The 27,413-nt window shown below is 46.5% G+C and overlaps 1 protein-coding gene across 2 annotated transcripts; it reads right to left on the reverse strand.

Moving 5' to 3' along the window:
• Positions 1–1,155: 1,155 nt before the first annotated feature.
• gmip (GEM interacting protein) lies at positions 1,156–26,613 on the reverse strand. 2 transcript variants are annotated; one of them, XM_061224414.1, is made up of 22 exons: positions 25,995–26,613; positions 24,986–25,135; positions 19,148–19,235; positions 18,773–18,863; positions 18,339–18,402; positions 15,011–15,136; positions 14,502–14,566; positions 13,843–13,950; positions 12,354–12,434; positions 11,417–11,566; positions 10,491–10,628; positions 10,139–10,329; positions 8,716–8,822; positions 8,247–8,309; positions 7,741–7,836; positions 7,143–7,279; positions 6,639–6,815; positions 5,798–5,935; positions 5,395–5,597; positions 4,894–5,206; positions 3,168–3,270; positions 1,156–2,813 (listed from the first exon to the last, which is right to left on the reverse strand). In XM_061224414.1, the coding sequence occupies exons 1-22, from the start codon at positions 26,227–26,229 to the stop codon at positions 2,170–2,172; spliced, it is 3,468 nt and encodes a 1,155-aa protein (XP_061080398.1). In that variant the 5' UTR covers positions 26,230–26,613; the 3' UTR covers positions 1,156–2,169. The 2 variants fall into 2 exon arrangements, with proteins under 2 accessions (XP_061080398.1, XP_061080399.1); XM_061224415.1 differs by lacking the exons at positions 24,986–25,135; positions 25,995–26,613 and adding an exon at positions 23,952–24,355.
• Positions 26,614–27,413: the final 800 nt, after the last annotated feature.

The following is a 27,413-nucleotide window of genomic DNA, read 5'->3' on the forward strand; positions in this document are numbered from 1 at the left end:
CTTTCGTTCTTGACTGAATGTTACTGTTAGCATCATTTAAAAAAAGAAAGATATATATCAACACATGAAGCTTTAGAAAATAAATTCAATATCTTGAAATATAAAAATAGCTCATTATCATGAAATATAATTTTTTGTGAAATATAAGCTGTACCATCATGAAATGTGTTAATATTTATAGTTTACAAAAATATGGATATTACATCCAAGAATTGACAAAGAATTGCTAATAATTGAATATGGAAAATAAAAAGATGAGGTGAAAAATGGTTGTCCTGTTCGGTTCCTCTTGAAATGTCAGAACATGACTGTTCTGGTGGATAAACAGTGGCTGACAAAGTATTCTGTTAAAAGTGAAAGTAACCGTTCTTAATTTAGATAGTGTCTGTAAAATTCAGTGGTTAAGACACCTGGCGGGGTACATTTACCAGTGGGCTGATCATGTGATCTTTGTGTTCCACAAAATGTCAGTGCGCAAATTTAACTCCATCTTACCACCATAGGATGGCAGTACTCACACACATATAGTTGTTCATATTGACATGTACTAGAAACTGCATACAGCCTTGATTTCTGACGGAAGTCGTCTCCAAACAGCAGAAATGATTTCCGTCCGTCATCTCCAGATTCCACAGGTTCCACGTTTTACACAGAAGTGACAAAACTGGACTCAGTCCGAAGCTGGAGGGGCTGAAGGTTCACAGAAGCTGCATGCTTTCTAATGTTTTACCTCGCAGTCATGTCGTGCTTACTTATTGGTTCTGCCTGTGTGCATGCATGTATAGGCCCACTGCTGACACCTCCCATCAGTTTGGCAAAGCATGCATTCTCCCACAAGCTTGCTCTCCCTCCTAAACAAGTGTCCAAAACCGTGTATTGCCTACTATTGAGTATGCAAGTTGCAAAGGCCAAAGTGATGTCAGTCTGCTGTTTCTTTTCACTATGCAGTCGACCAGTTAAACTCACACAGACATTGACTTAGAGGAGGATACTTGATGTTCTGCTTGTGTCGGTGGACTGTGTGGAAACCCATCCAGATGGGGTTGCTGGTATATGAGTCATGGGCATGATTTAACCATCCAGCAAAATTAAACTTAGTAGTTATATTTCTTGTCCCTGACAACACGGCATCATTCATGGAAAGAATTATTGACATTTTTGTCTTGCTCCTTAACGGTAAACTTTAATATGCTGAAGGCAGGTATGGACACACATCTGAATGCCCGCAAGAAAAATGTCCTATGGTTGAAGTGAATGTCTCCCGACTGCCTGTAAATCACATTAAAGATGATTATCAGGAGGGTGTGGTTTCCAGTGCATGTTCAAAGAGTGATGCATATTAAATCTTCTCCAGCTTCAACTGTGTTACCCTCCAGGTCGAGCCATGTTATTTGTAACAAAGAGAACATGGACAGCAATTGCATGAAAGGTTTTGGCCCTGGATGCTAGCACCATGGATCACTTTGCATATAGTCTAGTCTCAACAACCAATCACCCCGTCATGTTAATCACAATGCCTAGTCCATTTCAAAGTGCCACAGTCACATGGCTGAAGTCATAATTAACCTTTACAGGTGCAACTTGAATCTCCAGACTGTTCAGGGGGGAAAACAGTATGTAGAGTGCTTCTAGGAGCCATGACACAATACTCTATTTTAGAGCTAATTTTACAGCATGTTTATGGAAAGCTTACGGCATATCTAAAAAGTACACAAAATTACATTTAGGAAAATCATTTCATACTTAAACGTGTGCATCATAAGCTTCTAAGTGCATCATTAAAAGAGGAAAAAAGTGTGTGACCTGGTCTCACACACTGCGCAGGAAGAGCGCTGATTGTCAGGGAAATACTTTTAGCATAATAATGGTCATGGAGGGAACCCATTATGATTGGGTATCTATGTTGTCCATCATCAAATAGATGGCAGGGCCCCAACCACAATCTCACCCCAAAACCATCCTCCTCTGATATGTTCAGCAAAATGACTACCTGAGTATGAGTACTTGAGGCCCCAGTCCTCAATCCTTTAAGAGGCCAGTGCATTTCTAACGAGGCTTTGGCCAGGTGCACACACGTGTGTGTGTGTGTGTGTGTGTATGTGTGTGGCTGGGTGTGCATGTGCGTATGGGGGTGGGTGTGCATGTGTGTGTGTGCCTCAGGTCCATGCCTCATACAAAGTGGATCTGCTCTCCTTTTCCTGAGTCACTGCGCCGCAGTTTGAGGCCGGACAGGATCTTTTGGGCACTCCTCTGCTCCCCCAGTGGTCTCCTCAGTGACTGACTAAAGCCCTGCGGCCTGCCCCCGAACCTGTTATTGGACTGGTTGCTGTTCAGCTCGGCCATTGAGTCCAGCCTACCCTCAGGCTCCACTTCCTCCTCGTGAAGGGCAAATGTCTGACTGGCCACCAAAGCTGGAGCCACCTCCTGCTTGGCCGCAGTGGGGATGTTCTGACTGGTCGACGGGTCTTTGGGGGCATGTCCAGCCTTGCTTAGGAGGATCGTAGTTTTCGAGGTGCTCTCTATGGGGCTGTGGGGCTGTCTTTGGCCCCCCAATTCCGGGGAGGAACTGCAGCTGCTGTCTGCACTCCCCAGTCGTGCAATCTCCCCCACCTCCACACCTTCCTGCCTCTCATCCCTGCCCAAATAACCCCCCTGTGGCCCCGCCGCCCGCAGGAGTGCAGCCGGAATGTGATGCTGCTGGTATTTGACGGGGGTCCGGCTGAAGTGGCCTCTCGGCTGAGGCCCCAGGGAGACGTCCGGGCCACCATGAGGGTCACTTGGGTGAGAGGCCATGGTCCCCCTCACAGCCAGGACTGGTAAGGAGAGAAGGAGAGAATGAAAGAGAAAAAAGAGAAGGGGGGTAGGAAGACAGGGATATATGTAAACAAATACAGAAGGGAAAGAGGGAGAAGGAATGATGGAGGGGGAAGGAAAGAAGAGGTCAGTAAACAGGTAATCAAACTGTAAACATCAGTCTGAGAATAGTCCACACAAACCCGCATTTGTCAGTAGTGCAGCTCCAGTTTGAAAAGAGCAGACCCACATACAGCGAGCAAAGCGAGCACAGGCAGACAAACTGGGGAAGCAAGCGGCAAACCACCACAGCCTTCACACACCTTTTGCTGAAATCACTGGGGCTTTTCCTCTTTCCTGTGAACCCCACCTACCTGCTCTCTCATTGACCTCGGGGCTGAGTCGGTCCACCGCCTCATTGGACGAAGACTTGTCCGATATATAGCCCTCGCTTGAGTCTCTCTTGATGGTGCGATTCTGTCGGAAGGACACAAAGCCTTGGTCACCTTGGCCACAGACTACATAGGGCTTTGGGGGAAATCACAGGGCGGCTGGGGAATAAACGCTACAGAGGGTATGGGGGTAAAACCATGATGGTAGCGTAGGTTATTTGATTCTCTGATTGACAGCTGACACAGTTGACCCCACTGAACTGTGAGAGCAGTGGTTTCTCTGAAGAGGTGGCTTGCTTCCCTGAGGAGCTGAGCTCTGTCAGACTCCAAGACGTTTGTCTCTTTGTCTTGACTTTTTTGCTTCAGGATAGAGCAGTTCCACAGAAGTGAAGGAGGTGCAGTATTCGGTATTTAGGCACTTCACCAGAGCAGGCTCCAAGGTTCCAGTCCCTCACTTCCTGATGAGACTATTACTTTTGTCACAGAGGAGTTGGGCCATGCAGCCAATGGGGGCGGGGGGAAAGATGATGCCTTGGGACAATGGTAGAGTGGAATGTCCATGCCGTGAGAGGACTGTGTCTCCACCCTCTCCTGTTACATGACACGGGCTTGAGGGAAGGGGGGGGGGGGGGGCGGTAGAGTAAGCGCTCACTGCAAACCCATTGGCCAGAGGCCAGGTGCAAGAAGGTTCCCAGAATATGCAACAAGAATGGCGAGAGTCCGAGGAACACGAGACCAGCTGGACAGGACAGCCGGCGTCCGCTAATCTGTACTGAATCAGCGCTAATGCCCCCGCAGCACCTCCCCCAAGCCCAAGCACCCCCCCCCCCCCCCCCCCCACCACTGACCATGACCTTTCCGGCAACCGGCGATGAAACAGAGCAAAACCGCTCAGGAGTGCTTCCGTGGCGGACGTGTCCTCCAATCCGGATTAGACCAGATCAGAGCAGAGGGAGCAGCCGGCTGGCAACCAGAAAGTCAGCAGTTTGAATCCCTGAGTTCAAGCACTGCAAGGTCACTGCAGAGTAAGGTGTGCATAGTCACCCCCAACCCCACCACAGATTCCCAGCTGGGCCACTGCCAATGTACCCTTGAGCCTGGTAAGTAACCCAAATTGCTTTAGTAAAATTTCCAGCTGTATAATTGGATTATATATAGTGTAGAGAGAATGTACCAAGCTGTGCAAGTCTCTCTGGGTAGGAGGGTCTGCTAAATGGCTAAAATGTAAATGTAAAATTACACAGGAGCATTGGGCAGAAGGAACATTAGCACACACAGGGCAAGTTTGGGCAATACTGATGCAGACCTGCGTCAAATATGTAATTGCTTTGGATTCAAATATGTTTCTGTGCTAGATGGATCTTGCCTGGTGCAATTGAGCCAGCCAAGAGGTCCATAAGGCAGGGTTTGCATTTTCTGAGAGAATTTCATAGCTTCCAATACAAGCTCATTACTGATCTCATCATAGAAAATTAGAATCCAAAGCAATGATGTATTTGACCCTGGTCAGCACTGATGTGACATCCTTGGCAGAAATAGTGTAAGCGTGACAATAATCAGTCTCACAGGTTGAACAGGCGCACTCAGCGAATCACGATGGACAGCAGACCAGCAGGTGCCTCTCAGAAGCAGTGAGCAGGGGAGCGCAGACAGAGTGTGGACGAGGTGGCGCTGGAGACGCCGTCACCGCGGGCGGCGGGCCGCTTACCTCCAGGGAGCGTGGCCGGTCGCGGGAGGGCGTGTCGGGGCTCTCGGCCACGGGGGCGCCGGCCAGCCTCGGGGGGGTGGCGGGCAGGGGTGCAGTCGGGGCGGGAGGAGGCGGGGTACTGGGCCGCGGCGGGGGGCCGAAGATGGCACCGTGGTGCGTGACGAGGAACTCCACCAGCAGGGCCTGGTAGCTGGTCTCCAGCAGGGCACTCATGCTCATGTCCCCCGACACCAGGGGGCGCAGGAGAGTGGGGCCGAACACGATGCCCAGGTTCCCCACGGACATCTTGTTCTCCTCAAAGTGCTCTGACACCCTGCCGACACAGGAGAGAGAGGAATTCAGATGTGCTCAGATCTGCTAATGTTGCTATATGCTAATGTGAGATACCTGTACAGGTCAGGGATCATGTGATACAGTGAGCTGTACCTCTGCAGGTGACTGGTCATGTGATGCAGTGTCATGCACCGCTGCAGGTGAGTGATCTGACACAGCGAGCTGTACCTGTGCAGGTGTATGGCCATATGATGCAGTGTGCTGTAGTTGTATGGGGGCAGTCTTCTCAGAAGTTCTCTCAAGCTGAGTGTGATGTCCTCCACTATCCCAGAAGTTTGAGCACTGGGTCCCTTCTCCGCCAGCTGCTGAATATTCTTGCCAACCGTGATGAAGTCATGGTACAGATCAAAGGTCAGCAATGGTTCCGGAAGCTACGACAAGGGGAACCAGAGTGCGGTCAGTTATGAGGATGTGGTTATTATTTTAAACCCTTTCCCTCCCAGCTGTCTATTCCAAATCACAGCAAGCGACGGTATTTACTGTTCAGCTGAGCCAGTCTGCACACTAACACGGTCCAAATTTCTGACCGTCTAAAACAACAGTTTTGAAATGGCGGCTCATGGAAGCCTACCTCCTTGAAGAAGTGCTTGAGCACAGAGGTGACGTCATGCGGTGAGAGGTCTGAGAGGTCGACCTGGTCTCCCTGAATCTCGAAGGCCTGGCAGAGCTTCTGGATCCGAGGCTTTGAGCCACTCACCCGGTACACTCCCTGCAGGAGAGATGGGGAGGAAGAGAAAGAGGGAAATGAAAAAAAAAAGAGAAGTAGAGCAAGAACAGGATAGGAGAGAGAGAGAGAGTTCATGCACTTTCAGAAACACTGTCTCCTTGGTGTCCGTGGGGGGGGGGGGTCGAGCTGTGGGCTGAGTTGTGGGAGGGGTTTAGGTTTTATTCTCTTTCCTCTTTTCTCTTTCTGAACTCCAGGGCAATGAGCACCATGAACCTAAATTACCCTTATGAGGCACCGCCCAACAAGCTGTCATAAGACTTGTTCATCTCAGCCTTATGCTGCGCTCACGTCACATGGGAGAGAGCGGAAGAATAGGACAACTTCTCATTGCCCACGACTTGGAAGTGTTAACGCATTGCACGCTGGTTTGGGTGGATTTATTTGGATCCAAAACAGTTGCATGTTGGCAGCGATATAAATGCTGACACACAACAGAACAGTCAGGATGAAGTTAAAGCTTGGTCCAATATCAATTTACACCAGTTAAACCTGTTGCTGCGGCCAAGTCAGAGATATCGGAGCAGTCAGAAAGTTCCCATATTTCCTCCTCAGAATTACAACTCAGGTTGGCAGGAAAGGTTTTTCCCAGTCAGGAATCTCTGAATCTCGGTGGTAACTCTGATATGATGTGAACACGACATTAGCGCAGTCCAGTCCCCTCCAAGCCCTGCCCAGGAGAACGTACCTGCACGGTCAGGGCCCTGTTCTCAATCTCAGCTGTGCAGTGCTCCACCAGGAAGGGCACCTCGTCCGGGTGTTGCCGTGGGAACAGGGAGAACTCCACCCCAAACAGTGCCCCCTTCCTGTGCTCGCACTCCAGCTGGCACACCTCCAGGCACTTCCTGTGTATGGCCAGCCCGCACTGAGGGAGGAGCAGGAGAGGTCAGCCCTGCAGGGGGTGCGTCTGTCTCTTCACCCTTTACAATGCGTCAGGCTGTCTGACTATTTTGGGTTGTTCCTCTGTCTGCCTGCCAGTCCGACTGTCTGGGTTTGTTTAGCAGTCAGAAAACATTTCTGTCTTTCTTTCTTGTTGTTACAGTTATCACAACAATGTAGCATCCACATTGTGTTACGTATCAAAGATAATGACCCAAAATGTGCAATTTGTAGTGATCATAATAATTAAAGACTAAATATTTAAATATAATGAACAAACACATAAAACATTCAAATGAAAGCTCTGTCTCACCTCCTCGCACTCGATGCCGTTGACCAGGATGAAGTTGTCACACTGCCGGCACTTTACCATCTTGCTCTTCATCTTCCGAAGCCTGTGAGTGCGGGCAGCTCGGGACTGTGTGCGTATTTTGCACAGCTCCGCAGGTTCTGGCAGGGGAACACGGGGGTACAGACACACCGTAAAGTTATGATGGATGTACACGTTTGCATGAGCAAAAAGGATGCATATGCAACTTATAGATGAGCATAATTTGGAGGAAAATGAGGCATATCATAACATTTTATCTTAGGAAAACACCAGAAGATATCAGTAGCAAGTAGACTTAAGATTAAATAAATACTTTTACATTTATTTTTCAGAGCACACAATGCCGTCAAAATCCCAGCTAAAACAAAAAGCAAATGTAAATAAATATGCAAATGTACACTTTCTAAATAAGAAATGAAAGCAGTTAGGTATGGAGAGCATCTGAACAACATCAGGAATCAGAGTGATTATAATGTGGGAAATAAGTAATATCGTATGACAGATGTGGAGGGCCACACTCTCAGCGTAAAGGAAGACCATAACTCATGACTGTGCACCTTCAGTACCAGCTGTCACTCACCCATCTCAGAGGGAGTTCCTGGGTCCTTCTCATCCAGATCGTCCGATGACATGGTGCCTGAAGAAGGGGCTTTGGGGAGCTTGCGATTCCCGTGGGCTGAACAACATGAGAACACGCATAGTTAAGACCTCAACAGAAAAACAAGGCCCATGGTTGTTCAGTTCTTTTTCCAATACAAGTATAATACTGTGTTGGAAAGGGACACACACTGAAAGGACATGTGTTCCTCATTTTTGATGTTAAAATCACAATTATTTAAATAATAGTGATTTTAGTGAAGGTCAAGAATTCCCTGGCCTTTAGATGAAACACGTATTCAGAGGAAAAGGCCACACAACTCTGAGCAGGGCACAGAGAAAAGGCTCCTCCAGCAGTTGGACCTGAGGCTCCACTAGCCTTAGGACACTACACTAGGGTCAACCAAATCATGACTAATAATAAACAAGTGAGTGAGAGAGAAAGGGAAGGGGTGGGGGAGACTGAAAGAGTGAAAGGTGCATCCTCACCTGGGCTGGACAGAGACTCCAGGCTTCCCCCGATGCTCTCACTGTCACTGTACCCTGTTCTCCCTGGACACAAGAGAAACACTGTTCAACCACACAACGTAACACAAAACCACGATTACACCAGGCCACACCACACACAGCTCACCAGGTGCCCCAGCACACACATACACAAAACACAACCTCACAGAAAATACAGACAACACAAAGACACACCACTGTACCATATGATTTGCAGACTGCACTAATGACCAAATAAAAGCAAACCCCCCCAAAAAAAAAACACAGCACAGTACCATACAACTTGCCAGCTGTGCAAATAACCAAGCAAACACAAACTCAAGGCAGAAACACACCCCTACTGCGTGACTTACGAACATGCGCAAATGACCAAACCAACACAAGCTCAACACAAAGCAGAGTTATTTAACACACAGGGCACACGAGTGAAGCAGACAAGCTGCAGACGTACTGTTCTCGCTGGAGTTGATGGCGCGTCTAGCCGGCGACTCCTCCACCAAGAACGAGTCCTGCCCGGAGACCAGGGGATTGCTGGTCTTGCGCCGATATGGAGGCGACCTGGGGGGGGGGACATGAGGGGTTTCATAGCTCTGCTTCACAAAGCAAGGGCACTGCTTCACAAAGCAAGGGCACTGCTAGGACCATGTATACCACAATGCCCACGGCATAAAGGGCCCTGCCGTGATCTTTACCTGCTTACACCATCATTGTGACTTTGATATGCAGGCAAATCTGCAAGTATAGCATCTCTATTAATTGACCTAAACAGTGTCTTGACAGTGCCTATACCAGAATATAAGAATAACTCTTTCTATGCACTAAAGAGTCTTTCTCTCTGAGTGTGCACAGTATAGCGCTTTGTATACCTATCCCTTAGACACATGTACTCTCCTGCTCTTTGTCTCCTCTGAACCTGTTAATGACTTGATTGGATTAATTGCCTAAGATTAGCGGCCCTGGCAGGCCATGTGGACACGGTGTTGAGACAGAGTGGACTGCCCTACCTCTAGCTCTGAGGGCTGAACTCTCCTACCTCTTGCTCTGAGGGCTGAACTCTCCTACCTCTTGCTCTGAGGACTCAACTCTCCTACCTCTTGCTCTGAGGGCTGAACTCTCCTACCTCTAGCTCTGAGGGCTGAACTCTCCTACCTCTAGCTCTGAGGGCTGAACTCTCCTACCTCTAGCTCTGAGGGCTGAACTCTCCTACCTCTTGCTCTGAGGGCTGAACTCTCCTACCTCTAGCTCTGAGGGCTGAACTCTCCTACCTCTAGCTCTGAGGGCTGAACTCTCCTACCTCTTGCTCTGAGGGCTGAACTCTCCTACCTCTTGCTCTGAGGGCTGAACTCTCCTACCTTTAGCTCTGAGGGCTGAACTCTCCTACCTCTTGCTCTGAGGGCTGAACTCTCCTACCTCTTGCTCTGAGGGCTGAACTCTCCTACCTCTTGCTCTGAGGGCTGAACTCTCCTACCTCTAGCTCTTAGGGCTGAACTCTCCTACCTCTTGCTCTGAGGGCTGAACTCTCCTACCTCTTGCTCTGAGGGCTGAACTCTCCTACCTCTAGCTCTGGGGGCTGAACTCTCCTACCTCTTGCTCTGAGGGCTGAACTCTCCTAGCTCTTGCTCTGAGGGCTGAACTCTCCTACCTCTTGCTCTGAGGGCTGAACTCTCCTACCTCTAGCTCTGAGGGCTGAACTCTCCTACCTCTAGCTCTGGGGTCTGAACTCTCCTACCTCTTGCTCTGAGGGCTGAACTCTCCTAGCTCTTGCTCTGAGGGCTGAACTCTCCTACCTCTAGCTCTGAGGGCTGAACTCTCCTACCTCTAGCTCTGAGGGCTGAACTCTCCTACCTCTAGCTCTGGGGGCTGAACTCTCCTACCTCTTGCTCTGGGGGCTGAACTCCTCGAAGATGAATGTGCGCAGGGGCTGATGGCGACGGCGGCACTGGCGCACGTAGAGCAGGTATGGCTCCCCTGGCTCACAGGGCCGGCAGGTCAGCTCCAGGTTGTGGTAGCCCTGGGGAACTGCCTCCGTCTGCAGCCGCTGGTAGTAGAACATGTTCACTGTGATCTGAGTGGACGGCAAGGAAAGAAATCTTTAAGACTCATTCACCAAAGCGACATTCACAAACATCTAACGTACATTTCACCTACACTCAACAGGAGTGTCTTATCTTCTACACCCACCTCCCAATGACCTTCTTTAGCATAGTGTCCCTCCTTTACACCCACCTCCTTTAGCACCATGTCCCCTGCACAGATGAGTTTGCGAAGGTGGGAGATGATCAGCTCTTTCATCTTCTCCAGCTCGTCTTGGTGTGAAGTGGCATCATTGATGCACTGTCTGTACAGGAGTTCTGCTTCCTTCACCTGACAGACAAATACCATGATCATCCTCATGCTCCCACACAGAGTGCACCAAGAGGCAGAAATACATTTTCAGTGCGGAGTGTTATCTGATTAGCTTAATATGAATTGTTAAGTTTGTTTGGTCAACCTTAAACTTATTTATTATAAATGGGCCTTCTATGCTAACTTACCATGGCCCTGAACATGATGTGTGTGTGTTTGTGTGTGTGTGTGTGTGTGTGTGTGTGTGTGCGCATGCATGAGGGAGAGAGAGAGAGCATGTACAGGTGTGTGTGTGTGTGTGTGTGTGTGTGCATGCACCTACACATTAGTAGGTGCTGTGTAAGTCGCTCGGAATAACAATGTCTTCTAAGCAAATGGAACACATTATAACAGAGCCATGCTTATTAATAAGGTTCCTTTATAATGACATGCTTATTAATAATTATAGACAATATTAATGGACAATTGTGTGTAGAGGTAGCATTTCCTTTACACTGAAAACACTGCGTGCTCCTGAGCATTATGATATCATCATGGGGTGGCCTGTAGCGTAGCGGTTAAGGGAAATGACTGGGACAGGCAAGGTCAGGGGTTCGAATCTCAGTGTAGCCACAATAAGATCCACACAGCCATTGGGCCCTTGAGCAAGGCCCTTAACCCTGCAATGCTCCAGAGCAGGATTGTCTCCTGCTTAGTCTAATGAACTGTACGTTGCTCTGGATAAGAGCGTCTGCCAAATGCCAATAATGTAAATGTATTCATTCTGGGCCTCTGACTCCACCCAGGGGGAAGCAGATTGCTCTCACCTTGGCCTGCGCCTCGTCCTTTGACTTCCTCCTCTTGTCCAGGGTCCTCTGCCCTCCCATGGCCTCCTCCCCTGCCTTGGCCTTCTCCAGGTCCTCAGAGCGCTGCATGTACTGCTGCCGGGCCTTCTTCAGAGCCACCAGCGTCTCGCCCTGTCAGAGCAGCACAGTGTCAACACACACACACACACACAATCTCACCCACACACAGACACAGACACACACACACACACACACAATCTCACACACACACACAATCTCACCCACACACACACACACACACACTCATACACACATACAATCTCACCCACACACACACACACACACAATCTCACCCACACACACACACACACAATCTCACCCACACACACACACACAATCTCACCCACACACACACACACACACACACAATCTCACCCACACACACACACACACACACACACACACACACACATACATGCGTGCAAGCACATACATATCCACACGTGCATACACACATGCACACACAGGAGCACATGCACAAAGACATACGCAGGCACACACACATGCCGCGCGCGCACGCAGGCACGCACACACTACGATTCTCACAGCCATACCCACTCACAGATCCGGACGCAGGTGCAACCAAGCAGAAACTACGTGTGGATGCCTCCATAAAGCACTCCTATATTGCTGATTGTTCTGGCCTTTACCATAACACTATTGACTGTTCTGCGCCAAACCGCATCACCAGGCGCCTAATCCAGACCCCGCTCCACACACTCGTCGCAAGCACTAAGAATATGAGGCTGTAAACAGCAACCTCAGCTCAACTGATTTAAACAAATTGCGATAATTTTGCCAACATCCTTGTGTTCCGGCAAAATAGGCTGCGGACTGTGGAGAGGGACAGACAGACACAAAGGCAGGCAGACAGACACAGGGACGCACAGACGCCTACCATCTTCCTCTGCTCTTTATTCCACTGTTCCTTGAACTCCTTGCGCCACTTATCGATCTCATTCCTCTTGGCTGCCAGACCCTGAGGAGGATAGACAGTGTTAGTGTGATCCTGGGAGTTTCTCTCTCTCTAAATCTCAGTTTTCAATTTCATTTGCTTCATTGACAGGACAACTATTGCAGATAGTCAAACTATATTGCCAAAGCAATACAATATAATATTGTACATAGAAACACACAGAAATAGGGAAATAAAATATATAACATGCACAGTAAACTTACAGTAAACATATTATAAGTTGTAAATTACATAACAAAAATTATATAATATTTATTCTAACATTAACAAATACGTGTCGTATAGGTAAGAATTGTTTTATTAAATAATCATAAAACGGCTCTTTTCAATGGTCAGGTTGTGGTCACTGACACGGTATTTGGTCAGGATCTTTCTCTGTTTTGCATTTTTAACTGTGAATGGATATTCTGCCAATTCATATTTTCTGTTTAGGGCCCGATAGCATTCCAGTTTGTGTTCAATAAGGAAGGCAAGTATTTGGGCGTTTAGAATACTATAGAAAACCTTCCCCAGGTTCACACAGATGCCTCAGTAATTGTTGGGGTGAAATTTGTCTCCACTTTTGTATAATGGTGTTATTAGTCCTTGAATCCAGATCTCAGGGAAATATCCCGCTTTTAACACAAGATTGTAGGGCGCTTTGAATTTCAGGATGCTTTAGCATCTCATGCTGATGCTGTTAGGCACACTGGCTTTACCTGATTTGAGGGATTTGAGTTTGTCTTGTAGCTCCTCCATAGTTATAGGATTGTCTCAGGGGTTTTGGTTGTATTTAATACATGATTATATTTGTTCAAGTCTTTTACAAATTGAATTGTGTTACTTCTGTTTTTTGGGTGATTTTTTTGGGTAGAGGTTTTCACAATATTTCCAATATTTCTGAATAATAAGGGGATTCAATGGGTGGAATGTATGCTGCACAAAGGAACAGGTCAGATTGGGGGGGATGTGCCATTTCTTATTTTTAGCCAGATATGCATGTCTATTATTTTGATTGGTTCAATGGAGCTTGCAAGCTCCTCCTTGTATTATAATTCCACCAGAATCTCTGCCACGCTGGACATTTGAGGGATGGCAGTACCATCTCTCTCTGTAACCTGAGGGACAGTAAGTTGACACCTCTCTCTCTCTCTCTCTCTCTCTCTCTCTCTGTCAGTCTGTCTGTCTGTCTGTCTGTCTCTGTCTCTCTCTCAGTCTCTCTCTATCTCTCTCTCTCTCTCTGTCTCTCTCTCTGTCTCTGCCGCTACCTCTGTCTCTAAAGGGCGGTGGGTGATGTGGTGGGTGGCAGGTATGTGTCTGGGGTGGGGGCAAGATATATATTTTGTTAACATGTAGGTCTGGTGGGTAGATTCGTATATTCAATGTGTTCAATAAAGGAGGTGAAAAGTCAGAGTCTCTCTCTGCCTGGTACCTGGAAGCACCGCTGCTGCAGAAGCTCCCCGGTCTGCCTGCTGCTGGTGCAGGTCTTCACATCATGTTCCAGAGCCATGGTGTAGATGTACTGCAGTGGCATCATGTCCTGTGGAGAGAGACAGGGTCACACACACGCATACTCACAAGCTCATTCAGACACACACCCAGTAGCAAAAACATGCTTTTGATTGTTGGTGCCAGACAGGCTGGTTTGAGTATCTCAGAAACTGCTACTCTCCTGGGATTTTCAGGCACAACAGTCTCTAGAGGTTGCAGAGAATTGTGCAAAACAAAAAAACATCCAGTGAGCAGCATTTCTGCGGGCAGAAATGTCTTGTTAATGAGAGAGGTCAGAGGAGAAGGGCCTGACTGGTCGAAGCTGGCAGGAAGGTAACAGTAACGCAAATAACCACGCATTACAACAATGGTATGCAGAAGAGCATCTCAAACCTCTAAGTGGATAGGTTACATCAGCAGAAGACTTAATAAGTCTAATAAATACCTAATAAAATGCTCACTGAGTGTACACTCACACTAAACCACACACTCATTCAATCACACACATTGCAAATACAAAGTGCATATAATTATTATAATTATATATTATAATGAGTATAGTTTGAATGTGACAGCAGTAACAGCAGGAGCGGGGTTTACCTGCTGTGCGACAGAGGACCGGGCTGTTTCCGCAGCTTTCATGATGTTCTTGGCAAACTCTTGTTCTGCAAGAAGAGAGTGACATCATTGACCCCCATTGGACAATGTCCCAGCGTCCCTCAACAGAACCCAAAAAATGCCCACTGTCACCACAAAAACATCAGTATTCCTGTCTGTTTACACTAGCATGGACACAGAGGCATTGGTTCTAACAGGCAAACAGTGAAATAAACCGCTGGACAGGGATATAGCAAGGTAGACAGGAATACAGACCTGGGTCCAATACACAATTGTTTTGGATTCAAATACATTTCTGTGCTCAATTGATCTTGCCTGGTGCAACTGAGCCAACCAAGAGGACCAGAAGGTGGGGTTTGCACTTTTTGAGAGTATTTAATGGGTTCCAATACACTAGGCAAGCTCAGTATGCAGAGAAATATCTGAATCCAAAACAATTATGTATTTAACCAAGGTCTGCAGAAATATGGACAGGTAAGGGACTAACTCACCCAAACTAAGCCTCTTGTCCATCCAGGTGAGCAGGTCTTTGGCGTATTTGCACCACATTTTGGCGTACTGTAGGGCGACCTCCACACCCCCCTCGCAGCGACACAGGGCCAGGTCAGCATCCTGGGCTGTGAGCGAGTACATCAGCATCACTGTGAGTCTGTCCCGTCCCTCCCCAAAACACACAACCCCCCACAGAACTCCTGTTTTACAGCCTCTGTGACTGGCTGCGTCCGCTAAACATCATATATATCCCAGCAGGAAAACGGCTGGAAAGAAAGGTTTGGAGCTATAGTAGATCCTCTCTTTTCCTCAGGGCCAAGCAGGCAGAGGTAGACCAAATCTGTCCACCCCCAGTGAAGCAGCTTAAGGACGGTCCGGCTTCAGTGAAGGATTTAACTTCCCCGTGCCACACCGCCCTCTCCCATGGCGTGTACGAGCATGGCAACGGTTTCCTCCAAACGAGCACTGGGGCATCGGTGAGTGTACCGGGTTCAGTCACTCCGGGCTCAAATGGGTGGAGATTCCAGGCTGGCTACACCTCCAAACCCGTGGAGTCACAAAGTCGGCCGACCGGTACCAGCTCCACAATACTCCTAACGCCGTGGAGATTTCTACCCTCCAAAGTAAACTCGCACCCAGAAGTTCAGAAGTGTGAAGAAGGGTTCTTGTATCTCCACGGAAACACGGTCTTCTGCTGTAGGTACTGTACTACTGTCCATCAGCTCTCCTGTCACACTGTTACACACGAGTCCTCCCGTTACCACGGAAACATCCGCCTGTCACCAGACCGGAACCAGCTTGACGTGACTCAATGCTCCCAATCTCTCTCGCTCTCTCTCTGCCCCATCTTCCTGTTCTATCCTTCAGCCTCCCCCCTTTTCTTTTTTTATCTTTTGTCCGTCTACCTCTGACTGCCCTCCAGTTCCTCTTTCTTCCCCTCAGCCAGACTCCGCATGCCCTCTGCTGTCCGTCTCATCGGATAAAACCTTTTATACAGAGGAGAAATAAATCCCGGACAGGCTAAGGACCCGGGACGTGGGTTTCCGCCCGTCTGCTACCCGCACGGCAGGCTTCAGGAGGGCTGGCGGGCACGCAGCTCAGTGCCCTTCCTGTACGCTCACGCTCAGCTTTCTCTTCCTCTGCCCTCCGCCCCGACGCGCTCCGGTTTTCACTTCTCTCGTTCACACATAAAGGATTTTCTGTCTCACGTTTACGTTCTCACTGCCACAGTCGATGTCCAGACCGGTTATCCAGGAGAACATACAGAAGTCCCTGCCTCGTGAGCACACCTCCTCTTACAAACAAAATCAGCGTGACACAACCAAATCCCCCAGAAAACGGATTGAGCCTACGACACAGGGCTAATCTGATCCTCTCTCTCCCTTGCCCATTTTGTCAACAGCTTTGTCAAAACAACAGAACAATTCATGAATTCATGAAATGTTTTTTTCTGAATGTATTATGAATACATTATTTTCAACACTTCTGTTATTACTTATTATTAGTTTTATGTTAATGCAATAATGCTGGCAGTTACTAATTACAACAGGCTGAGTATAATCAGCCACAAGTAGGATGGTGCTTCTCCTCAAAGTTAATTCCAATTTGAGAATGATAATGTTATATTGTTTTGAGCCTGGGCTGCTCTCTTTTTACCTCAAATTCAAATGTGATTGTTCTGTGACACCCAAACTTATGTTGTGAAAGCAATCTCTCCCTCCCTCTCTCTCTCTTGCTCTCTCTCTCTCTCTCTCTCTCTACCTCTGCAGTCTCATCCCCCTCTCCTGACCCAGAACTGACAGTAGGGGATAATCTGGGGCTGAAGGCACAGTTCTGAGTGACAGGCATTAGTGTGGCCGAGGGTTCGCCCCCTGGGGTGAGACAGAGTGCCCAGCGAAGGACAGGGCAGAGCGAGATATCCAAATCACACCTGCTCACACACATCTGTCTCTGCAAGCACACACACACACACACACACACACACACCTGTCTCTGCAAGCACACACACACACACACACACACACACCTGTCTCTGCAAGCACACACACACACACACACACACACACCTGTCTCTGCAAGCACACACACACACACACACACACACACCTGTCTCTGCAAGCACACACACACACACACACACACACACCTGTCTCTGCAAGCACACACACACACACACACACACACACTCACACACCTGTCTCTGCGAGCACACACCCACACACACTCACACACCTGTCTCTGCGAGCACACACACACTCACACACACACACACACACACACTCACACACACACACACACACACACACACACACACTCACACACCTGTCTCTGCGAGCACACACCCACACACACTCACACACCTGTCTCTGCGAGCACACACACACTCACACACACACACACACACACACACTCACACACACACACACACACACACACACACTCACACACACACACTCACACACACACAGACACACACACACACTCACACACCTGTCTCTCTCCTTACACTGCCTCTACCTGTCCCTCTGTCTTGCATGTCTATCTGTCTACGGAACAGTCTACCAGTTACATGTACTTACATGTATGTAAGGATTCATTCACTGTCTCTCACACACACTTCCACACGCACACACACACACACACACACACACACACTCCCACCTCTCGTTCTGACCTCTGTGCTGTCACAAATACGGTTGATATTGCACCGGTTGCACAGGTGTCCTTCAGACCCAACACAGGGTTGATTTAAAGGTACATCAGAGGTGTTTCGAGGAGCTCAGTTTCTGCAGAACCTCAAATTAGCAGGAGACAACATTTTTGTGAAAACAATGAACGGCATCTGACTCTGTAATCCTTAACTTTCAATGTCTCCCAACAGCCACTCATCTGGCTCCCCCTCCCACTATGATAACTCCATCAGAACAACAAGCTGAACTACAAACTTCTTGCTCTTCTCTTCCTCCCCCCTCTCTTGCTAGGTCAGTTGGACTGAAGGTAAAACAGGTAAGTTAGCAGCTGTCTCTCCAGGCTCCACTCCTTCCACCTCTCATAAGCCTATTAGCGCAGGCAATTAGTATTTAAAACAGAGTGGTCAGAGAGGGGAGATTAGGCTGTGTGCTATTCAGGGGGAAGCTCTGTGAGGCTGTGTAGGACTGCAGATGGCCTGGTATAGACACGGACACACACGAACGCACACAGGCGCACCCACACACAGGCGCACACACACTCACACTCACACACACACACATTATACACCAGATACACCAGAGCTGGGCCCATGTGGACCTGACCCGGGCTCTAAAAGACAAAGGGTGACCTTCCTACCTGAGAGCACGCCATCCTTCTCGTCCCCCTCAGAGCGGAGCTCTGCACTGTATCCATCCTCAGACTAAGGAGAGAGAAGCAGGTCACACAAACTGAACTAGTACAAGTACTGCAAAATGTTCACCAATAGGACAGGAATACAGTAAAGGTGCTAAAGAAAACTGCAGGAAAATAGCATAAATGCTAAAGGAACATAGTAGGAATTATACAGTAACACAGCAGGAAGGCTACAGTAATGGTGCAGGAAAACAGCATGAATGCTAAAGAAACAAAGTAGGAATGCAGCAGTAAAACTACAGGAACACCACAGAAACATAACAGGAATCTCCATTCAAAATTGAATATGTGTCTGTTAAACTGGCCCAACAAGTTTGAGTGCATCTGTGCTGTTTCATATGGAAGAAATCAAGCATCGATGAAAGAAGATTAATAACCGTTATCTCGTCCAGCTCTGCATTCTCTGAGGTTTCCGTAGAGATGGTGAGGGAGTGGCAGTCGGGGTCTGGTAGCAGCTCATCCACAGTACTGATTCATACATACACACAGACATACACAATTATAGACAAACACATTCATACAGAATTAAGCCATTTGATTAATCAAGTCAAGGACTGTCTCTCGTGCGCGCTCTCTACTAAACAGTTATCACATATTTTTTGTATCCAAGAGGCAAGTTTGAGGTAATGCTTGCTAATTCAAAGCACTGGAATACACTGGATACTATACCACACCATAGTGTAGTTTGACGTTGCTTCATGAGTTCAGTAAGCAACCACTCACAGTGGTTGGAGTAGAAATGTCATACATACGCTTGACAAAGGGACAGTTCGAGGTTGTCAAAGTCACGGAAAATCTCGCTGTAGCGCTTGGTCTCTGACTTGGTTGGGACCCTAACGTCTGAAATGAAGAAAGAGAAGAAACTTTAAAAAGAATATGAGCCAATGGGACTCAAATTAATGTAGCACAGATACCATTGGGACACAAATTAATGTAGCACAGATACCAGTGGGGCAAAAACACCTGTAGCACACATACAGTCCCCTACAAAAGTATTGGAACAGCAAGGCCAATTCCTTTGTTTTTGCAATACACTTGGGGTTGAGATAAAAAGATGAACATGAGACAAGAGTTCAGAATTTCAGCTTTTATTTCATGGTATTTAGATCTAAATGTGTTAAACTACTCAGAACATAGCAACTTTGGTATCAGACCACCCCATTTTTAGGCGAGCAAAAGTATTGGAACATAGAGTATTGAAGTAAATGAAAGTAAATAACACTTAATATTTGATAGCATATCCCTGCATCAAGTCTGCAACTCATTGCAGTCATTGCACATGTTCCAATACTTTTGTTCACCTAAAAATTGGGTGGTCAAACACAAAAGGTGATATGTTCTTAGTTGTTTAACAAATCTAGATAAAAAACTCGGGAAATAAAAGCTGAAATTCGGATCTGTCATCTCATGTACATCTTTTGACGTCAAACTCAATTGTCTTCAGTGTATACCAAAAACAAAGAATTGACCTTGCTGTTCCAATACTTTTGGAGGAGACTGTACATGCAGGTTGTGAATAAAAAAACAGCTCAGACAACAACTATGCACAAAGCTAAGGTGTGGCTTATTCATTATGAAAATAAAATCCCAGCATGCACAGCGTTGTATATTTAAAACAATGCTGGACAGACCTGGTTTTCTATAATTCAGATGGATACGGCAGCAAAAGGAGACATCGCTGAGGGATGATTACTGCTGGCGCGTCACGGACTAAGACAGCCAGACTCGTGAATGTTTTACAAGCAATGGGGTCTATGTCAGTGATGTCAGCAGGAAACACAACGGAAGAACAACTTGTCCAAGAAAGGGCAGCAGTGCTTACTCATAGACTGCCATGCATGTGCACCGAGCAGAAGCAGGCAAGAAACTGCAGACTGGTTATCCGCAAATTTCACCCCGCAAGTTTCACCCAGTTACTGAACTTGAAATAGTGGTGGCCAAGCGACAACTTTACATCGTTACTGCCATTTTCTGTTCCCCAGCTGTCCAACAATGAGACCTGTAGCACTTTTTACATACAAACTAGTACGTTTTGTTGTACGTTGCTCTGGATAAGAGCGTCTGCCAAATGCCATTAATGTAATGCAATGTAATGGACACAACAGCATATTTATAGCTGCCAGTCAGGTTACGTACTTCGCTCAAGGGTACAGAGGAAGTGCCACACCTGGGAAACCAACCACAACCATGTAATAGCCCAGGTGGGAGTGTGAGGAATGAAAGCTGGGTAAAATATCTGGGTAAAGTATCTCAGCAACAGAAACTAGCTTTACACCAGCTTTCATCCCTGAGCTCTGTGATCAGCGTGTGGCAGAGGAACTCTCTTCCTCACTAACTGTAAGGGCTCACACCATTAGTAAGAGAAAGGGGGTGTGACTGTATGAGAGGAAGGAAGATGGTGAAAAAGACAGTGAAAAATAGTCTGCGGGTGACAGAATACACACAAATTATGGAGAGAGCAATGTTTTGTGACAGATACAAGCGATTCCTTCTTTGCTGAGCCAATAACGTCAGAGCTGGGGGATCAGCGTGCCCCCCTTCCCAACCCGACCCTTCACACATACCAAAAAGCATGTTACCAAACCCCATTGCCTCTACAACTTCCATCTTTAATCCTCACAGTCGTGAAAGTTGATCAAATTGCTTAGGCTTTCACTGATTGACTTACATTATGAGTTTCTAAAGCTTTTGGCTCTTCGATGCCAAAGAAGAGTCTTACGCATACAAGCAGGTTAACGGCAAAACTGCAAATGCAAAGGCAGGAACAACCTTTTTCTTAAGTGCATTAAACACACATACACACACACACTTCTGCTTTTTTCACAAGGAAGTTTGAAGGCGAAGAGTGGGGAGATGCAGAGCACTTCCTTGTTCACAGCTCTTTTGAAAGGCATTCATAAACGGCATGAACACACAGAACCCTTCAGGGTCACAGGAAGTGAGCCACGTGGTACAGTCTTAGTCGTTATCAGAGGGAGTTCATTTCTGTCACTCGATCACATTTCAACCTTAAACATGCCCCATAAGTCATTGAAATAAAAATGCTTGATTCTTGAGTGACTGCAAATAAACACTGATACATATCAACATAAATATGTGTTACACAGATATGCTGACAAGCAGAAGATGTGGACGTTTATGACAGAAATAGCTGGCTAAATGCAGTGGGTGTTGGAGTGTGGCTTTAAACATTTGAGAAAAAAAAACCAAGCATAAAAAAGTTTTTAAAAAATGTATTTACATAATATATGCCTCTTGGAAAACAAAAACATGTTACAGTGCATATTTTTCAAGGATATTTATTTCCTTTTTATTGAATGTGCCTTGTAGTGTTGACTTTGAGACTATGACTAGATAAGCATGTCCCCTACAGGGGACAAGAATGAATTGCCAGGAAGGAGGATAATTAGGAAGTTTAACCTGCTCCATAGGGTTTCCACATTCCAAATTAAACAGTACTGCGCCAAAATTAAACCACCTTTTGGGCTGTAGGTTGAAGGCTGAAATGTTATACCTCAGTGTTAACTGAGTCACACAAATTGTAACAAAAGAACACCAAATCTCACTCGCTCTCTCTCTCTCTCATATAGGTCGACCACATCCTGCTCATTAAGTACATCAGGCTTTGTTCTGCAAGAAAAACAAGGACCATTTTGACAAGGCTATTTTAAAATCAATATTAGTATTGCTTGATTAAAAACATAATAATAAAAATTGCCAGCCTACAATTAAAATCACCAACCCCTGAAAACTCAGGTGTGAAGTTACAACATCAAAGTGTTAAGTGTCCTTATTTGCCTTCTGCCAGACTGTGCCCACAGTAACCAGTTTGAAAGCCGTACAGGAGTGCAAGTCAATTTGAAAACCCTCTTGTGGTTTCCAAACTACCTTCAAATCGGGCTCACTCAAAAAATGCACAACGCAAAACATCTCCCTCTCCTCCAGTCCACAGGTCTTTGGATATCTGTTTAATGGCTGGCATTTATATAGCGCTTTTATCCAAAAAGATGTACAATTGATGCTTCTCATTCACCCATTCATACATGCATTCACACACCAACAGCGACCATGCAAGGCACCAACCAGCTCGTCAGGAGCATTTTGGACTTAGGTGTCTTGCTCAGGGACACCCAGAGTGGGATCAAACCGGCAACCCTCCGACTGCCAGACGACTGTTCTTACATTTCATATACGTATATAATGCACATACTGTATTTATGTATGTAAACATCAGATATTTGGGGCTGTTGGATAGTTGGTTTATAATGTCCCAAATTGTCTGTGCCAGTGCTGATTTTGGGCAGCAGGGAAGCAGTAGCCACAGGCCAGTGAAGGGGAGTTTATACACTCAGTGAGTAATTTATTATGAAGACCTGTACACCAGCTTGTTAATGCAATTATTTAATCAGCAAATCATTTAGCAGCAACTAAATGCATAAAAGCATGCAGACATGGTCAAGAGGTTCAGCTGTTTTTCAGACCAAATGTCAGAATGCGGTAGAATCCCGTGGGATTTTCACGCAGAACAGTCTCTAGAGTTTGCAGAGAAAAAACATCCAGTGAGCAGCAGTTCTGCAGACAGAAACACCTTAATGAGAGATGTCAGAGGAGAATGGCCAGACTGGTCTAAGCTGACAGGAAGGTGACAGTAATGCAGAAATAACCACACATTACAACAGTGGTATATATGCAGAAGAGCATCTCTGATCAAACAACACATCAAAACATTGAAGTGGATAGGCTACAGCAGCAGAATACAAACAAAGTAAAAAAATAAGTCTAAGAAATACCTAATAAAGTGCTTACTGAGTGAAGCTCAGACAGGTGTCATATGTCATAACACAAGATGGATTTCTAGAGGGTAAACCCAGCAACTGCTGACTGACAACATAGTAAGCAGCAGGTGGCAACGTGTTTCAAAAGAAAGCATCTCCACAAACAAAGTTTGCAACACTGCTGAAGTCACAAATTTCACACAAATACACACACACTCACTCCAGGCACACCACTCACATTCATACGCTCTCTCACACACATACACATGCAGATTCTAACTATACACACACATACATACCGTCTCTCTACACACACACACTCTTTTGCTCTCTATCTCTCTCTCTCTCTTTACACACACACACAGATACACAAATGCATGCACACACACGCACACAAGCTCTGGCCCAACTTGGATGATGATGTACAGGAAGCCACCGGTGCGCTTCGGCAGAAGCACAACAGGCCTAAGAGAGTCGCGAGGAAAAAGGCCCCCAATTCACAAACCAGAACAAAACAACAAATGAACAAAACAGAAAGAAGAAGAAACAGAGAAGATGAAGAAAGAAGAAAAGAAGAAGAAAGAGGAACAGACTCAGGAGAGCTCAGAAGGACTGGGAGTGCGGGGGGAAGAGGACTGAGAGAGGCGACGGAGACCAGCCGTGCCACAGAGTAACCGAGACAGAGAGGGAGAGACGGTCGCCGTGTCCCTGCCCTGCCGGCCCACCCCCCACCGGCCCTCACTGCCCCCGCTGCCTCCCATGAACAAGTGTCTGTACTCACCCTGAGGTGTGGAGTCCTCCATCTCCTCCGATCTGTGCTGCTTCCTGTGTCAGCCTCCCGCCCTCTCTCTCTCTCTCTCTCTGCCTCTTTTTCACTCGTTCTCTCTCCTATGCCTCACTCCACATCTACGTGCCGCGGACCCTCGTACTCATCACTCCATTCGAGACCATCCTCTTGATCTGCTCTCTCACTTCCTCTCCTCTCTCACGCTCTCTTTCTCTCCCACTCACCCTTTCTCACTCTCAAGACAAACCCCTGCCAAACAAGATCACTTCAGACCAGAAGCGCAGAAGCTTCTCTTGGTTTCTGCACGCACACAAGTAAATGCTTGCGTACATATGCGCATGCACGCACACTCACAGGGGAAAAAGGGTTGTGGGTGTTTTTGATCTCTTACTGTCCCTGACTGTGACAGTTTCCCTCCCTCTCTCTCTCTCTCTCTCTCTCTCTCTCTCTCTCTCTCTCGCTCTGAAAGAGCTGTGTCAGTCTCCCTCCCACAGCATTGGTTGAGGTTGCCCAATACTCTTTCACCAGTACACACACAAACACACACATACGCATGCACACACACACACACACACACACACACACACACAGAGGAAGCATGGCTGCACTGTAGGACCTATCCTATCCACACCTATCCACTCATCCTCTTTCAGCAGAATGTGTGACTACACTTATTAGTACTTTGTGCATGTCTGTGTGTATGTGCATGCAATAGTGCATATTCGCATAAATGTGAGTGCACACTTGCCAAAGACATAAGTGTTCAGTTGTCTTGAGTAAATAATTTGGTTAAATAAGTATTATTTGCATTATCTTCTTCTTAATTTACCCTACGGTATCTGAACAAAATTATTTTCTCTATAGAGCATGGCTGCCCAACCCTGTTTCTGCAGAAATACCATCCTTTAGGTTTTAACCTACAGGAAGGTCGATCTCCAGGAACAGTGTTGGGTAGCCAACAAGAGTGCACCCCCTTCTGGCGGATATACATATTGCAGATGTAGTGGGGAAGCAAACGGGAGGCTAACCTTGCAGAGAGAGTCGCAGGGCAGAGAAAGCATGGCAGAGTGGCGGGTAGTTTAAGGATGGGTAACATTCAATTAGAGGCTGGAGGGAGTCCCACAGGCCCTGGAGTCCATCGTTCACTTGCATCTGGGGTGGACCACGAAGGTCTGACTCTGAGATGGAGAGGGGGAAGGAAACAGGTAGGGGAACATACAGACAGACAGACAGACCAAGACAAATAGTTGAACAATGGATGCTACAGCATGACAAAATCGGAAGAAAAAAAAAGCATGATCATGCACATCACATTTTTCACTGTTCAGCCTGACATAAAACGAGGTGTCTATCCGTGTAATTACACAGTATAGCGCATTAAAGACTCTAAGTGATAAAGGGTTTCTGAGTCAGAGCGCAGCTAGTGAACTCAGATTTGTCTGCATAAATAGGTCTATATCACTTATTTATGCTGCCCCGACATGAAACCGTGCCCGTTATTTCGTTAAACGAATGAGTAGCATTTCTGCATACCCTACTAGCGGGAAGTATCGCAGCATCCACGTACAAGGCGTCGCGCTTTATTAAAATAACAAGGTTTTCGACAGCACTAGGTTATCTGACTGCGACATTACGATACAATCACCTCATAACTCAGGTCTACAGCAAATCTTATAAGAACTGCGGGCAGAATGCTGCAGCCAACATAGATCTACAGATAACGGAAACAAAAGAAGTTCACTAGATGCATTTAGGCTATTCACCACAAAAAGTAGACTGGTCAATATATGCAACTAAAAAATGTAGCTCACATATTTAGATTTGGAAGAAGCATTCGGCCTAGACTACAGGAGAATGGCACAGGCTAAACAATAATAATAATAATAATAATAATAATAATAATAATAATAATAATAATAATAATAATATATTATTATTACTATCGGCTATTATTATTATACAATAATAATATTCTAATAATAATACAATTAAATAAATAAATAAAATGTACTATTATTAATACCGTCGGTAACTTACCGTGACAACGCAAGAAAAGTTGTCTCAGTTGTTTAATGTTATCGGCCACTCTCCGAAGTCTCGCGACCGTCCACAGGAGCTTGCGGGAGACATCACAGGTCCCCTGTGAACCCAGAGATGAAGTCTCCAGTCCAGACTCGGGGAGAGAATACATGACGTGCCGCAAACCACAAATACTGGTCTCTGGTGACTGACCGCCGTCGCTTTCGGGTGCGTTTGGGTCCGCAAATGACATGTTCCTGATTACATTTAATGGTTTACAGTCAGTAAAATGTAAAACTAGCCTACATGACTGGTTTAGACTCTGGAGTTGTCACACCTGGAACTTGTCCCGGAAACGTCAAGGTGTCTCAGCCCGTCCAACCCTGGTTCTGTCACCTGTGACAACGTATGCACACAGTGACCAGGCACAGGTAGAACCGTAGTGGCATGCCTACTTGGATACTTAAGCAACATTTCCAATTCCGGCTTTCGGAATTGAAACTCAAGTTAAAATATCTCACATTTCCCTTTTAAAGTGTATCATCCATTTAGAAGTACAGGTGAAAAAGAACGCCCTGAAGTATCCAGAGCAAATGTTCCCCGTTTTTGTCCGTCGGCTGGCTTTCAAAATTGAGCAACCTATGGTGCAACGCTTTATCCTACTTTATTGTAATACTTGGATAGACGTCATTACCCAGACTGTACTACTAATGCCGGCAATACTCTCTTGTTCAACTAAGCATCTTGTCCAACCACATTCCCCACTCGCAACATTCTTGGCGCCCTCTCAACCCTTGTTAGAGTTTTAATTGTATCGAAGTAAAAATAACAGGGCAGTCGCGTTACTCCAAGAGCCAACCCCCAAAGTTAGGCTACGCCGAAGAACGTTTCAACCATAGCAAAACGTCACACTTCTTGCTCTACCCGCATGCATGAGGCGACATTGGCTCAGGAGATAACAGCAGACGTCTGGTTCGATCCCGCCCTGGGTGTGTCGAAGTGTCCCTGAGCAAGACACCTGACCCCTGCTGAGCTGGTTGGTGCCCTGCATGGCAGCCAATCGCCGTTGGTGTGTGAGTGTGTGCATGAATGTTTGAATGAGCGCTTTAAATAAAGGCGCTATATAAATGCCAAGCATTTACCATGTACATAATATTGCACAATACGCTCTATTTAAATGGTAATCATTTGACTAAAACGATGAATGTATTCTTAAATATAGAAATATAACTTATTCTAGGAATTTAATAGGTTTGGGATGGTTTTGGTGCATAACAAAGGAGAAACCTTAACACTACAATCACGTACAAGCAGACACTTATCCAGAGAAAGATAGACTAGTGTGGAACATCAACTGTTACTCAAAAGAATACAAAAATGTGATAACCTAGAAAGCACAGAGGCCCATTTATAATCAATAAGTGCAATGTGAACATA

This window comes from Conger conger, chromosome 16, assembly GCF_963514075.1.
Source record: "Conger conger chromosome 16, fConCon1.1, whole genome shotgun sequence".
Taxonomy (NCBI): Eukaryota; Metazoa; Chordata; class Actinopteri; order Anguilliformes; family Congridae; genus Conger; species Conger conger.